Source organism: Fulmarus glacialis, unplaced genomic scaffold, assembly GCF_000690835.1.
Source record: "Fulmarus glacialis isolate BGI_N327 unplaced genomic scaffold, ASM69083v1 scaffold32718, whole genome shotgun sequence".
In the NCBI taxonomy this organism is placed as follows: Eukaryota; Metazoa; Chordata; class Aves; order Procellariiformes; family Procellariidae; genus Fulmarus; species Fulmarus glacialis.
The window spans coordinates 10,637-25,873 of NW_009226873.1; the positions used below are offsets into that span (position 1 = coordinate 10,637).

At 42.4% G+C, this 15,237-nt stretch overlaps 1 protein-coding gene across 1 annotated transcript in view; it reads left to right on the plus strand.

Annotated features, from left to right (window-relative positions):
• The window catches only part of LLGL1 (lethal giant larvae homolog 1 (Drosophila)), a 19,896-nt gene extending 5,135 nt beyond the window's left edge, over positions 1-14,761 (plus strand). Inside the window, exons 7-24 of the mRNA XM_009582952.1 lie at positions 305-359; positions 574-728; positions 4,105-4,322; positions 4,816-4,883; positions 5,871-6,024; positions 6,133-6,237; positions 6,532-6,824; positions 7,083-7,227; positions 7,574-7,724; positions 8,399-8,515; positions 9,046-9,212; positions 9,958-10,222; positions 10,943-11,096; positions 11,779-11,816; positions 12,292-12,339; positions 12,871-12,913; positions 13,636-13,697; positions 14,085-14,761. Coding sequence (XP_009581247.1) covers positions 305-359; positions 574-728; positions 4,105-4,322; positions 4,816-4,883; positions 5,871-6,024; positions 6,133-6,237; positions 6,532-6,824; positions 7,083-7,227; positions 7,574-7,724; positions 8,399-8,515; positions 9,046-9,212; positions 9,958-10,222; positions 10,943-11,096; positions 11,779-11,816; positions 12,292-12,339; positions 12,871-12,913; positions 13,636-13,697; positions 14,085-14,092 — 2,246 coding nt within the window. The 3' untranslated portion in view covers positions 14,093-14,761. The remainder of the gene's footprint in view (positions 1-304; positions 360-573; positions 729-4,104; positions 4,323-4,815; positions 4,884-5,870; positions 6,025-6,132; positions 6,238-6,531; positions 6,825-7,082; positions 7,228-7,573; positions 7,725-8,398; positions 8,516-9,045; positions 9,213-9,957; positions 10,223-10,942; positions 11,097-11,778; positions 11,817-12,291; positions 12,340-12,870; positions 12,914-13,635; positions 13,698-14,084) is intronic.
• Positions 14,762-15,237: the final 476 nt, after the last annotated feature.

Consider the following 15,237-nt stretch of genomic DNA (forward strand, 5'->3'; position numbering starts at 1 on the left):
TAACAATCCTTTCTAGTTAATCAGCTTCTACAACAGCACTTCCACTCCCCGTTAGCCATCAGCAACATAGTTCAAAACTTCCCTTGAGTCTAATCCTTGTTTTACTGAGGAGTACCGTGGCCAGTGTGTCCCAGAAGACTTGTTGTCTGATGTGGCTTGGTCTGGGGAGGTGGTGGTGGTGCCTACTAATTCAGGTGGCTCCCCTTGCCTTGGAGGCTGAGGTGACCTAGGTGAAGCAGAATAAGAAACTTCTTAACGTAACGATGCACTTCTTGAATTATGGCAAATAACTCTGTTCTCTTAGGTCCTTTTCCTTGCAAGGCCATCTCCAAGATCTATTGGCAGACAACAAAAAATGGGTAAGTTCGTGGTGTATCCCTTCACTCTCACCCTTCAAAGGCATGTTCACTCTCATGTTCAAAGGCATTTAAAGGGTGCAATGCGTAATACCGTAAGAGCCCTTTAGAGTAATGTTATAAGAATTTTTTGTCAAAGTTTGACTTGCTTCATGTCTTTGAAATTTTGCCTACTCTTCACTTCAGCATACACCACTCTAACTGTCTTTCTCTTAAGGCTTCCTTACATTATATTCCAAGGAGGGATGCCCCGGGCTAGCTATGGTGACCGGCACAGTATCTCTGTTGTCCATGGCAGTCAGCAAACAGCTTTTGACTTCACGTCACGGGTGATAGACTTCTTTATAATCTTCAGTTCAGAGCCTACTGCAGGTATGTGATGAAAGGGCATTACTGAGGAATTAGAATAGCTGTGTACGCATGTGGGAATCTGCCTGGTATAAATAGCATATGAAATGTGAGGGATGTCAGTTGTTTGGGGGTTTTCTGAGACTCTAATGGAGAATCATAGAATCATTTAAGTTGGAAAAGACCCTTAAGATTGAGTCCAACCGTAAAAGAGATTTGCTATTTAAAAGTGAAGTGTAAAATACTGGTAGAAAGAATGGGCTGGTTACAAATGCCATACATTCCTCAAAAAATTAAGCTACTCCATTAATGAGAAAAGATCTCTTAGGCTCATGTCTGTGTAAGCTGGACACTGGACATAACCAGGTCGTGAAATGAGGATCTGAATATTGCTGTTTGGAAATCGCACTTCAAAGGAGGCAATAATTAAAAACAGAATTTACTCCCACTGAGACACTGTTTCTTTTAATTACTACCTGAATTTATGACTAGAGCTCTGGGTAATAAATCAGCAAAGGGTGACATAGAACTAAGGGTCAGTATATAGAGAACTTAGTTTACTTACTGCTGGTGAACATGAATGTAAATAGTTCTAAAACTGAACAGTACTCATTCCATGGCTTGCTTAGAGCTTGTCAGATTCTTGCTTCTGTTGAAGAGCTTTGTTGCCTTTACTTCGATGGTAGCCATAATACTCTTTCTTTTCATGGAATTGTAAAGGATTTTCCCCGAGAACTGTTTGTCTAATGCTGGTGTAGTTCATGCTTCTGGTTAACTTGAAGTAACTGAGTATAAAATGCTATTTCAAGCTCCACAAATGTGTAGCATTGGAAGTTGGGTCAGACCAAATTGCAGCAGTCTGGAAGCTTTTTAGGAGCTTGTAGGCAGATCTTCTGTTACTGAATCTTCTCAGGCTTTCTAGTTTCTGGTTTGCCTAGTAGTCTAGTTTCCAAACCTTTTTGTCTTATGTACTGCCAGTGGTGGTGGTGACAGCGCCCAGCTACATGCTGTGCAGGCATGGGCATTCAAATATGTGGATGCAGGTTGGCTCCCTCTGGCCTATTGTGCAAAGCAGACCACAGATCCAGGGGAGGACTGTCTTAGGAAAGTAGGCATAAAGAAACAGCTTTTGGATTCCCCTCGCCTCTCCCCCCAGACCTTAACAGACCCTCTCAAGTCACTGAAAAACCAGTAAAGAAATAGGCAGAATGTAATTGAAATGAAATACCTGTATATGTTTGTTGTTATAGATTTTCCCTAATAAGCATCTTCCAAATGTACAGAACCTATAGGTACATACCTTCAAGCTTAACAATGCCATTAAACTTGAGGTACTGTTTAGCTTTTATTATTAAAGAAACTAGACCCTTTTACTTTCTATGAAGTTGTCAGAGCTGAGATTCTAGATGATGGAACAAAAGTCTTAAAGGTGAAAGAAATCTGAGGTTTTTTAGGCAAGAGATTGACTACTTAAAGTTCAATTCCTGGGTATTATTAGAAGTTCTTTAGGATGAAGTAACTGAACTTAACAGGCTTTATATTTATACTTCCCAAGGATTGAATTATTTAGTTAACACGACTTCTAGTGGGTACAGACAGGAGCTGCTACAGGAAGCTGAAGCTGTTGCACTTAGATGAGGAAGTTTTTTTACAATAAAATGAGGTTTCTGTGGTTGACAAGCTTCCTTGTGGCTGATTGCCTAAGCTTAGTGGGTCTACGTAGCTTGCCTTGTTTGCCCTTAAGCAGTCTTCCCTGCAATGGCAATACGAAGGTATTAATTGTATACCAAAGCCACTTAATTTAATAAGCACAAAGCTTATGCATTGCAGCATGATGGTAGCTGGTGACTTTCCACTACGCTGAATATGCTGTGGAAACAATTTTTAAAAGGCTAGCCCTTCCTGTTTTCTTTTTTTTTAAATTAGCAGGTGGATGAGTATATGGCAGTCATGACAAATTCTAGTATGCTTGCTACTTCAGCAACTTAAAATAGATTCTTGCCATAAGCAATGAGCTCAGATGTGTGCCTTTGCATGGAAAAAATTGTTGTTAAAACAGAGCATATTTGGTTAATATTGGCAGCAGCTGTCAGAGTGCAGGGCTGATCATGCATAATGTAGTACAGGTATGATATTATTTGTTCTATTCAGAAGTCCTGTAGGCAACTGCAAATAGTGACATATAAGAAAGCAAAGTAAAACTGAACATAAAACATTTTTTCATGAAGAAACTGAACTGATTAGTGGTGTGTTATGGCTGTGACTAGTCAGAGGTGAAACTTCAGGTGTCTAACTAGAGTGGTGCCAAGTACTAATTACTTGAAGTTAATTTTGCTGAGTGAACAGCGTTGGTATGTGCTTGCTTATAGACGTGCCTTCTTGCAAGTGTATTCCAGGTAATCAAACAACTAAAGAAGGGAAGTAAAAGTACAGGTTAGCAGGGAAGGTCAGTGAAAAGCTGCTAGGTTGCATATGGCTCGCTGTTTATCACCTCCCTGCCCCCGATGTGACACATTACAGCTGTGTATTCACTTAGATTTCTGTAGCTGTGTTAATCGTTATTGGTGTGAACTGATTCATGGTTTTGGTTTTCCCCACCAGTTGCTGTTGTGGCTGTCTTGGAACGTTACTGCAATAATGTCCTTGTAGACTAAATTTTTTTCACTTTAATTCTAGTTGCAATGAAAAATCTTAAATTCTTGATTGTGTCAGGTGTTATCTGTAAAGTTACATTAACAGATTTCTTGTGTTTGTAATCTTGTCTAATATACATGTGAATATATATTAGATGATGTACACACTCTTTAAAAAAGAAAGTCCAGAGGATGTGTCACAACATATGAGAAGCAGGGAAAATGAAAAGTAAGAGAGCTGAATTGTAAATACTTGTCAGTTCAAGCAGAGAATCATTCTGCAGAACCCAAGGCATTACTGTGTTTAAGCAGCTTAGCCTAGATGGACTGTGGTCCTAACACAGTACTAAATGGGTCACTGCTGGGATGTATGCATGTCTGTCTACCCCATGCTGTTAATTAGTTGTAGATAAAGTCCTTTGAGTTCTCGCTGTTACAATGGTGAATATGAACTTGTGTTATTTAGCCATGTATGTTGTTAACAAATTTTTTTATTCTGCAGTGGAATCTATAAAAAGTCACTCTGGCAGTCCCAGAAGTGGTGTAAAGAAACATGAATTTGCAGTAAATCTGTTAGTATCTTGAAATGTATTAACATTAGTGCCTCAATAGGCCCAGTTAACACAGAAGCATTTAGAGGTTTTGCCAACAAAAATGTTTGTGTAGAGCTCTGTGATAACAGTTTTCAAATAAGCCTTACAGGAAGCTTGTTTCCATTAACCTTGGATGGTCATTTTTGTCAGCCTCAATGAATCTTGTTTCTGCAGAGTTTGATGACCCTTCTGCTATGGTTGTCCTGGCAGAAGAAGAGCTGGTAGTTATAGACTTGAAAACTGCAGGCTGGCCAGCAGTCCATCCTCCATACCTGGCTTCTCTCCATTGCTCAGCCATCACCTGCTCACACCATGTCTCCAACATACCGCTGAAACTGTGGGAGAGGATTATCAGTGCTGGGAGCAAGCAGAACATTCACTACTCAAATATGGTATGGCAGTTTTAAATGTACATGTGTTCCCATGCATTTAAGAACAGCATGACTGCTCAGAATGTGGGTGGTCTGTGCTGCTGACTGCGTGTGAAGGGATGAGTACCAACAGAAGTTGTCCTGCCTCTTAATAGGGTCAAGAAAGGCTTTTTCCCAGAGCACCACCAATACAGTTATTCACACTGGGGATTAAAATGTGATATTTTTTTCAGGCTTTGACAAGCCAGAAGGAAAGTCTGAGTGTTCCCAGCTGTCAGTGGTAACAAACTTCTTGCTTAGAAGCTTTCGGCACAGCTTCTTGAGGAAATGTGTAGAATATCTTCTAAAAAGCACAGCTGGTGTCAGAACAGGAACATCTAGTCCAAACAAAAGCTAACAGCATGGACTCTCTCACTGCCACTTGCACTGAAGTTCATGCTCTCCTGCTGACTGCATATTCTCTTCACACTGTCACTGCCTAGGAAGTCATAGTCTTCCCTTAATGTATTTGTAGCCATGGCCGATTGATGGTGGCACCAACATAGCTCCAGATCCTCCGCAGAGGGACTTGCTTCTGACAGGGTATGTACTTAACTGATAACAATCAAGGAGCCCTTTCCAGTTTCTGTTCTTCCTTTTGAACTGAGGCCTTCCCATGGGATTAAAGTCTGCTCATCTTGAAGGGAGAAGGCTGCAGCTTCACAATACAACTTCTTAAAGCTGGGCTGCTAGCTTTGTAAAGCTAACTGATTCTACTACTTCTGAGCAAACAGGTCCTGATGTCCACAGATAACCTATAAAGTTGGCTTATTTGTAGTTCTGATGTGTTATCCATTCCCCCCACAAACATCAGTGTAGGAGTGCAGGCAGTAATCCAGACTGGTTCAAAGGGAGCAATGTAAAAGGGGAGCTTAATCTTGCAGGTTTTGAAGCATTTTCCCCTCTACCTTACACTGTTCTGAATCTCAAGAAAGAGGTTAGCTTGGACTCCTCTCTGTTTTGATCAGCATGAACAGATCTAGCTGACTGGTGGAAGTAGCTAGCCAGAGATTGTCTCATTGCATAAAAATGTATCATTTTCTTTTCAAAGCACTTTTAAGAATTTCAGCGGGCTGATTAGACTTCATTCTTGATGCACCAAGTTGTTAGAAGTTCTTACCCTTACGTTGGAAGAATGTTGCCAGTTTTCACCTGGAGAACTAAGATTAAAGCTTGATTTCTTTCCCTCCCTCCAAGTAGTAGTATTTTTGTCAGGATGAGTTCTTCCTTCTGTATGCTAAGCTTTTTTTCCTTTTCGGTGCTTTTTGGAGTGATCTTAAAATGTTCACTGGTGTCAGATCATGGAGAACAAACTCGATTTAAAAAAACCAACCTAAACCAAACCCAAACCCCACAAAAAACCCCCAAAAAATCTTTCTCTTGAAGCTCTAGGTTGCCACAGCTCTGGGCTTTGTAAACAGTGTGGTTTAATCTTTGGTTGTTTTCTTTCCCCTCTGTTTTATCTTTCTCGTCTTGGTGATTTGCTGTTCTCCCATATGATGTGTGTTTCTGTAACCCTCCCCCATACAGGCATGAAGATGGCACTGTGCGGTTTTGGGATGCATCTGGTGTTTGCTTACATCTCCTTTATAAGCTAAGCACAGTGAGAGTATTTCTCACAGATGCTGATCCCAATGACAACATGAACACCCTGGGTGAGGATGAATGGCCTCCACTTCGCAAGGTAAGATAGCTATTGCTTGTACAAGCTTTCTGAAAACCTGAGGAGTTTTGATTCTTGTCCTAGTTAATGCATCTGCAAAGACCAGCCATTGTGTATTCTCTCACCTAGGTTGGTACCTTCGACCCTTATAGTGATGATCCTAGACTTGGGATCCAGAAGATCTACCTGTGTAAATACAGTGGATACTTGGCTGTAGCTGGTACAGCAGGACAGGTATTGAAATATAAACAGTCATCATAAACCTTGTTTTTAGTGCAGATTGTCACAGTGCAACTCGGAGATGCGTTAAAATTGGAAATACTCATTTCTATAGTGGTGAATCGATCCAGTTGCTGGAAATGTTGTTTCATGGTTCTCTGCTTTCTCTAATCTGTATTTTAGACTTTATCTAATGCTATTTATCAGCCCTGAGAGATGCTATAGTTTTGCAGCTGCTGAGAAGGCCTGCAGCTTGGAGGACTGCTTGCATTGTAAAAGCTGTAGCAAAGTTTGTCCTGCTCCTTGCAGGTACTGGTGATGGAACTGAATGATGAAGATGCACAACATGTTGTGGACCATGCTGAAGCAGATCTCCTGCAGGACCAAGAGGGCTATCGATGGAAAGGTCACGAGAAACTAAAGACTCGAGATGGACCTGTTCGATTTGAAGCTGGTTTTCAGCCGTTTGTCCTTGTCCAATGTCAACCACCAGCTGTGGTCACCTCACTGGCCCTTCACTCTGAATGGAAGCTTGTGGCCTTTGGTACCAGTCATGGTTTTGGGCTTTTTGACCACCAGCAGAAACGACTGGTCTTTGTCAAGTAAGTATCTTCTTTCCAGGAGGTCTATGGTAATCCTCTGTTAAAGATGGCCTGGAATTGCTAACAAAGCAAGTCGTGATATGCGATTTCTCAAGAGCGGTCAGTGTAGCAAGACGCCCTGCCTCATTGGACTCTGTCTTTGAAGATCTTCAAGAATATATAAGCATGTTCCGACATTTGTGCGTGTCCTGTTGGACTTTTGGGAGTGATTGCCACCCAGTAGAAAGTGACCACGTGTCTACTGTCCCTCTCTTTCAGGTGTACACTGCATCCCAGTGACCAATTGGCCTTAGAAGGCCCACTGTCTCGAGTGAAGTCCTTGAAGAAGTCCCTCCGTCAGTCATTCAGGCGGATCAGAAGAAGCCGGGTGTCCAGTAGGAAGCGACGAGGAGGTAGTGGAAATGCCTCAGAGGTGAGCTGTCCACCTTTTTGGGGTCCTGTCTGTTTATAGCTTGGAGCATGCAGAGTCCTGATTAGACTGCCTAGAGCAGGAGGTGATCTGCAGTCCTGCTATGGTATCAGTAGCTACTGGTATAAGGGTAAAAATGGCAACTTCTGATGCTGCTATCTGTTAAGATAAAATAGTCGCATTTTTAGAGAAAACATATTGTCTATAGTTGAACATATGATGCAGAATATGCCTGTTCACTGGTATGATGGTGCTTTCCCTTTCTATTGCTGCCACTCGTGCTATCTCTCTCTCCCCTATGTCTTTGCCTGACTGACAAAATGTCTCCTCATCTTTGAAGGTGCAAGAAGCAAATGCCAAATTTGACCAAGACACATTGCAGGAAATGGAACTGGCTCCAGTCCAGCGGAAGATTGAAGCCCGGTCTGCAGAAGACTCTTTCACTGGCTTTGTGCGCACCTTATATTTTGCTGATACCTTCTTGAGAGACAGTGAGTAGAAAAAGCATCTCTCCTTTCTTCCGAATGGGTTTTTCCTCCTTCTGCCAAGGAATGCATTAGGATTTACTGCCAGGAAAACCTCCTGTGTCCTATTTTGCGCTATGCTGAAAAACTAATATAGAACAAGAGCATATGTTCTCATGCAGAATTGTTATTTTGCCATTCTGGCTGCTGGCTAATCCAAGGCAAGTAAGTAGTAGTTCATCTTTGGATGCAGCCTTTATGTATGGTTTTCAAATGTGCTGGAATGACCTCTGACTTTTTAGGAGAAGCTTTTCCTTGTCTCATTACTCTAAAGTTCACCCCTGGCCCCAGCAGAGCCTTTTAATTTTGGTGAGGGTGGTGGCTGGTTGTGCATCAGAGCTCAAACTGATATGCACAAGTTTACTCTCTCATATGTGATACAAATATGTGAAAACTGGATGCAGCAATTGTGCTGTCTGATGAAAAGAGCACTCTGTTCCCTTTACTCACGAGCCATGTCCTTTATGAGGGCTGCTGATGGACACATATTGGAAAAGAAGTGCTAAGAACCTGTAGTTGCCCTGGCAAGTCTGCCCTAATATAAAGATACTTAGGAGGGAGGATGTGTATAGCTAGTGGAAAGCAGTTATCCCAGGATGTCACAGATGGTGCCTTGCTCATGAGCCTTCTTGTTGCTCCAGGCTCCCGCCACTGCCCATCCTTGTGGGCAGGCACCAATGGAGGTACAGTCTACGCCTTCTGTTTACGTATTCCTCCAGCAGAGAGGAGGATGGATGAACCTGTCAGGGCAGAGCAGGGTAAGTATGCCTTGTGAAAACAAGGTCCTGATGGATCTGAGCTATCACTCATATAACCAAGAGTTTCATACAGAAAAGCAAGGTAGCTCAATCACTGCTGTTTATCAGTGAGAGTGGAGCTAAATGTAGCAGTGTCTGAGCTAAGCAATGCTCACTGCAGCAACTGAACTGAAGAGTAAGTGAGCTCCAGCACTGCTTGACATGCCTTAGCTTCATTTCCTACTGACTTCAGAAATTTAAATTTGCATCAGCTGTCATTTGAAGTTTACCATAAAGCCTCAGTGCACATGTACCTTATTCTGACAGCTGGACCTGCTATCTTTATGTAATAATAGTTACTGTTTAACATGAGCCAGTTCAGTCCAAATACCCTTTAACTACTGAATCTTTTTAGGCAGGGTTTCTCTAGCCACATTGTGTAGGTCTCCAGCTCTGAGAGGATGTGAGTGAGGTTCTAACACAGTGTTTCTGACTAGACTCCTGTTTGGTTTTTCTGTTTGTTTATTTTCCTCTTTATCTTGCTTGTCTAGCCAAAGAGATTCAGCTGATGCACAGGGCTCCTGTTGTGGGTATACTCGTCTTGGATGGACGCAGCACTCCCCTCCCAGAACCTCTAGAAGTAGCACATGACCTTTCTAAGAGTCCTGATATGCAAGGCAGCCATCAACTGTTGGTGGTGTCTGAAGAGCAGTTTAAGGTAAGTATCACCCAGGAGATGCATATGGACTGCGCATAAAATCTGCTAAAGCACTGAGCAGTGCTCAGTGGAAACATAACTCTTGGGAGTACTTATTCTTCTGTACCTGAATAACACCCCTGGAACAGCGTTTCTGTTTGGTGCAGTCCGTAAATCAGGTGTGCTGACAAATTGGGTATTCAGCATAGTGGTGCACATGCTGAACATAAAAATTTTATTCCTATATTACATTATACTCTTTGGATAAGGCTGTTTCTGCTTTTGGGAAAGAGCTTTTGCTGTGGTTAGTACGGAAGCAGGAATTGGTAGGCATTTCTATGAAGCAACTAAAAAAGCTTCTTGTTTTGCACACTAACTAGTCAGCATAGAAGAGAAGACTTGAAGTAGCTTGCTGTAAGCTGGCCCTGGCTTTTTAATGCAGAAGAGCACACAGTTAGTGTAAACCCTGTTCTTTTTCTGTAATAATTTGTAGCCAAATATAGAGGTGTTTTGAAAGAACTAGGGGAGAAATGCAATTTGCAGCCTGAAGGGTAAAACTGCTTGATGTCAGAACAGAACAGGTTTTAACACTGGCTGGCTGATTACTTCTTGTCCCATGAGCAGGGGGCCAGGTTGACTTAGATTACACCTGTGTGTATTCACTGTGAATGAAAACCTTGTTAAAGCAGGGAACAGCAGATGTCCTGGGGTGTGGCTGCTGCCATTGTGCAGGAAAGAGATGTCAGTGTCTTGTTTCTATTGACAGGTATTCACATTACCCAAGGTTAGCTCCAAACTGAAGCTCAAGCTGACGGCCCTGGAAGGCTGTAGGGTACGAAAGGTGACTGTTGCTAACTTTGGCAGCTGCAAGACTGACGATTACAGCGAAAATGACCTGGCTGTCCTGACTAACCTGGGAGACATTCAGATCATCTCACTGCCCTTCCTCAAGTTACAGATCCGCTACCCTTGCATCCGCAAAGAGGATGTGAGCGGCATTGCATCCTGCGTCTTCACCAAGTACGGCCAAGGTAAGGTGTGCTTCTCCCAAATCATCTACCTCTATTGTGTTTGAGAACGGGAATGAAAAAGGGATTATAGGGCCTAGTTTAGAACTGGCTGTGTATATACGCTAATATTACATAAATATGTCCATTATGTGTTTCTGGCCAGTACCAGTTGCCAGCAGGTACTGACACATGAATTAGCAGAAGCAGAAGTGAGTTGATTCCATTATTGTTAATGAATACACTAGTTTTCAGATAACAGGTTGGATGTGTCCCATAGGTAGCTTCCATCTGGCCACCCTCCTTTCGTCTGGAGTCAAAAGAAAGGCTCTCTAAGCAGCAGGCACTGTGGAAGTGGCTGCATTGTGCTTTCTATACATGCCTGTGGCTCAACACTCAAATTGCAAAACTGGGATCCAACATTCTATGGCTGCTAAAGGTGGATCGCTGCTTTGCAGTTCAGTTTTTACATCTTTCTATGCTGCTTTTCATAAATGTCAGCACAGGACAATACAGTTATCTCTCAGCATAATCTTAAATTGCCCAGTCTCTAGGCTAACCAATCCTTGGGAAACTGGGGTAATATCTTCCTCAACGATTCCTCCTCATTTAGATAGGAGGAAATGCAAACCCTTTCTGCCAAACATAGAGGATGCTTAGATCTGTTCTTTTTTGGATCACCTCTAGTTCTGGAACTGTATTCTTGGACTTGAGAATTGCTTATAAATTCCCAATCATCTGTAGGTTTCTATCTGATCTCACCATCGGAGTTTGAGAGGTTTTCCCTTTCTACCAAATGGTTAGTGGAGCCCCGGTGTGTTGTGGACATGCCAGAAGTTACAAGCAACAATCATGTGCACAACAAGTCTGGCATGGAGAATGCTGTAAGAAAATCCAGGTAAAGCCTGTAAAACTCTTGCACACTGACTGTGTCTGAGTAGTGACATCTACTTGACTGTTTCCAACAAAGTTTTGTATTTATAGAGAATGTCATCTTTCAAAAAAAAAAAAAAAAAAAAAAAAAAAGACTTTGAAGTCCTTGTTAACAACATTCCTAGATGGATTGGCATGAGGAAATGTAACCTTCTCCCTGATGGTTTTCCTACTTGCAGTACAGCTGGTGGGACAAAGTAGTGAAGCATTGGAATTGGTATCCCTAAGCTAGAGTCATAAACTGTAAGCTGTGGCTTGCTTTACTTGTTTCCTAATGATGTGTCTGACTGACACCTGACTCTTGCATACTTCAGGGGCTGTGTGTTACTGGTGAGGCTGAACTGCTGTTCTGTGAAGGAAAAGCCAGTGTTCCTTCTCTCCTCTTGGAACATCAGCAAATAACAGTAGATCTGACACTCATGGAGATCCTATAGGAATTTTATTCCAAAAGTTTAGAAATGTTCTCTGGTGCCTGCAGACTTCTGCATCACGAACATGTGATGAAGCCCTTCCTACATTCTTGCTCAGCGAACCACTTAGTTAGCATGCACTGGAACTTCTTGTAGCTGCCAAGAGTATACATGAATTCTCTGCACCCCTATGCCTTAGAGTCAGTGTTTGTTTTTCTGCCTTCTTTCCTTTTCTAGGGGATCAGGAAGGAGTTTGGGTGACTATGGAGAAGATGGTAAGCAAAAAATAATTGTACTAAATGTAGCATGGTGATGTGTAAACACTGAAACATCTTTCCTATTGCTACAGTTGATGTTTTCTACCTAAGAAAGGGGAAAGTAAGGAGGGATATGAGGGGAGACATTGTGACCTGCTTGGACACGGTAGTTGCTAGCTCTAAAGTAAGTTGCATGTGGCAAGATTGCCTTGAAAGGATAGAACGTAGTTTCTGCTGGAAGGAAGAGGCTGTGGGAAGATAAGGTCTGAAATTACAGATGAGATCTTCTGTTAGCCAAACTAGTATTGCTGGAAAATACAATTCAGTATGTGAGAGGCTTTAAGGATTAGTTGTGAAGCACTCAGTAAAGCCAAAGGTACTTAACAGGGAAAAAAAAAAATCTAGTTCTACTGTGGGTTTCCACAACTGCACATATTTCATGAAGAGGGGAAAATATTGATAGGTAAAAGCTTTTTTCCTACTCTTTTTTTAGAAAGGAAGTCTGGGAGGCTGATGGAACATGCCTTACTCAATGACGAAAGTGAGTGAGATGAAGTCTTGCTACTGACAGGGCAGGTGCCTTTCTGGGTGGGAAAAGAAGAAAGCTGCTCAGAATTTTGTGGGTTCCAGTACTCAGTTCCAAGGGATCTGCAATTACATGAGTCTGGTAGAAGTACTGGGTCTTCATGAATCAGTAGAAGTGAGGGGTTGGAAAGACAGTCATGACCTCAGGCAGGGGTTGTTCCACATAGCGGCATTCACTGCTGCGGTAAGAGAAGGATTTTTACTTTCCAGTAGGACTTGTGTAAAATGACAGCTGGAACAGACTGTTCCTTTGGGGCTCTGGTACACTGGGACTGGCAACATTTCCTCTGGCAAATGACTGCTTCAGTCCTTTATGCCAGCCTGTTCAGTAAAAACCTAGTACCGTTGAAGAGGCAATGATATTATAAGGTCTGACCTCTGTGTTGTGGGAGGCAGGTTTTAAAGGCTGTTCAAAATGTGGCTAGGCTGCTGCCTGAAAGTAGGTCTCCGCTAGTTTGGCTCACTGCTTTAACCCTCTGCTTTCCAGAAGTCCTGAAGGAGATCCAGAGTACTCTGGAGGGCGGCAGAGGGTGAGTATCAACCAACTTCTGTTCCTAATGAGTGGTGCTGGCAAGGGAGGGCATTTCTAGTTGAAAGCAGGGGGATGCCCAACGTGATGGATCTTTGTGCTGGAATGTGGTCATGTATGTGTCCCACAAACTATCAAAGGGAAATAGTAAGAGAGAGGCAGGTTCTCTTTCACATGTTGTCCCTTGATGTTTTTTATGAATAATGCTTTGTCTCTTTCTCTCCGAAAAGCAGGAGAGATCACATTCCCACATCCCAAAGGAACAGGACTCTGAGTATTCGCATACAGGTTTCTATTCGTGTCAACCCATACTGATCTAAGGGCAGGCCACATGGGCTTAGTTGGTCGAGGATGGGACTCTGGAGTTTTAATCCTGGCTTGACACTGTCACTTGGACGTGTTCAGTATCTCTGCTCCCATTCTGCCTATACAATAGAGCTAAGCTACCACCATGGGTGCGGGGCTTTATCTTGTCTCCCTAGAATACTGATGTTCAGGTGACAGGGGCTACGGAAGTGTAGACAAAGGACTACTGTTTGCAACGGATGCAGGAAGCTTGGTGGGATTGGTAACTGCTGGTGTGTAAGGATAAGTGACTGCCTGACATGCTCTGCTCTGCACACTTCCTCTGGACACTACCTAATCCTGGTCTTCTGTCAGCAGCTGGGAGTGGATGGGATGATAGTGCATTGCAATAATGAATCTTTTCTTGTGTCTTTGCAGGAGCTATGCAGAAAGAAATTTGGCAAGAAGTCCATTAGGACATGGACTAAGTAATGGAGGAGGTAGGTAAGGCTAAGGATATTTCAAGCCCAGTGAAGTAGCCAAAGGAAGCAGAAAGTAGAGTGAAGTTTGTTTATAAAATTTAGCTTATTTAAATGCTTTGTGATAGTGCAGAACTCTGAATTTTCAGGATGGGAATCTGCTGGCTGTGTGGTGTACTAGCGCTGTTCACACCTTGTGCCACATGAATAAATACGCTGCATCAGTTTTAAAGGAAGAGATAAAAATCCTTTGAAGGCTCCTGCCTGACTCTTAACCTTACCGTAAAACAAGCTGGAGAGGTAGCCAGAGCTCATAGCAATAATCTGTTGAGTATATCAACTCATTAGCTCTCATTAGCTTTCAACTTCTGTTTTCTAAAGTGGCTTTTGCGTTTTTTTATCCCAAAGCAGATTGACCAGAATTCATCACTGACTTTCTGGCATTGGATTGAGTGCCATAACACTACTGATTGGGCAAACCGTCCCTGGGGAGAGGGCACCACTGCTCCCTGCATCGCAGGCTAGTGAGCTGCAACTTGCATGCATATGCATGCCTGCCTCTGCCTCCCCTTTTAGTGCCTCATTAGAGACATTTCCTCTTGGAGCCCGCCTTGCATTAGGACAGAAGTGGATCACCAGGTCTGATGCACCACAAGCCTCTGAGTACACCTAACTTTTAAATGTTTGCACATTTCTCTTTTCTACGGGGCTGGGTTTTAAATTATAAATGTTACTGCCTTGGTGCAGGATTTTAATAAACGCACACTGTTACCTCCAACTGGTTTAAAATTATTTTTTGTACAATTTTTTAAAAATCGTATGGGTATTTCAGTTTTAACAGAAACATTTTAGAAATTTACTTTTTAAAAAAAACATTAAATAATATATGCTAGATTCCTGTGACTGCTGTATGTGGTATCTGAATGAGTAATTTTGGTTTTTGTTTGTTATGGTATTGTTAACTGGCTTTATGGATTTGGGTAGAATCTATTTTTGTAGCCGTTCAAATCAGAGGAAAACTAATTGAACTTGATTTTTATTTCAACACTACATTGCTCTTTTTTGGAAATAAAACTCTGAATTCCCTTTTGTGATCCTTGTCTGCTCTCATATCTATTCTTTCTATCAGCAGCTTCTTTCACATTGGCAACAGGCTTATGCCCACTTACCCCTTGAAGAAGGTGGAGCTGTCCCTCTCTGAGCTGTAGAGGGAAAGATAAAGTGGCCTCATTCAGCAAAGCGTGGCAAGCAAGTTGATTGTATCACTGTCCTGCAATTCATACGTCGTGTTGCCAGAAAAGGGCACTGGTTCAGATTATAGTCCCCGGAAGGTCATCTCCTAACTTGTGCTGAAATAACTAGGGTGATAATACACTGAAGGGAGAAACAGCTGATCTGGCAATGCTGGACTAGTCAGCCAATGGATTTTGAATTGAAACTGGTGAAACTCTGCGTAGAGCAGTTCGTCACTCTTTAAACTTTTTGGTTCCTTTGTCCCTGACCTAACACTACTTTCTTCTTTTCCAGCTAAGAAAAAGAACAGAGTATTCTCCTGTTTCTC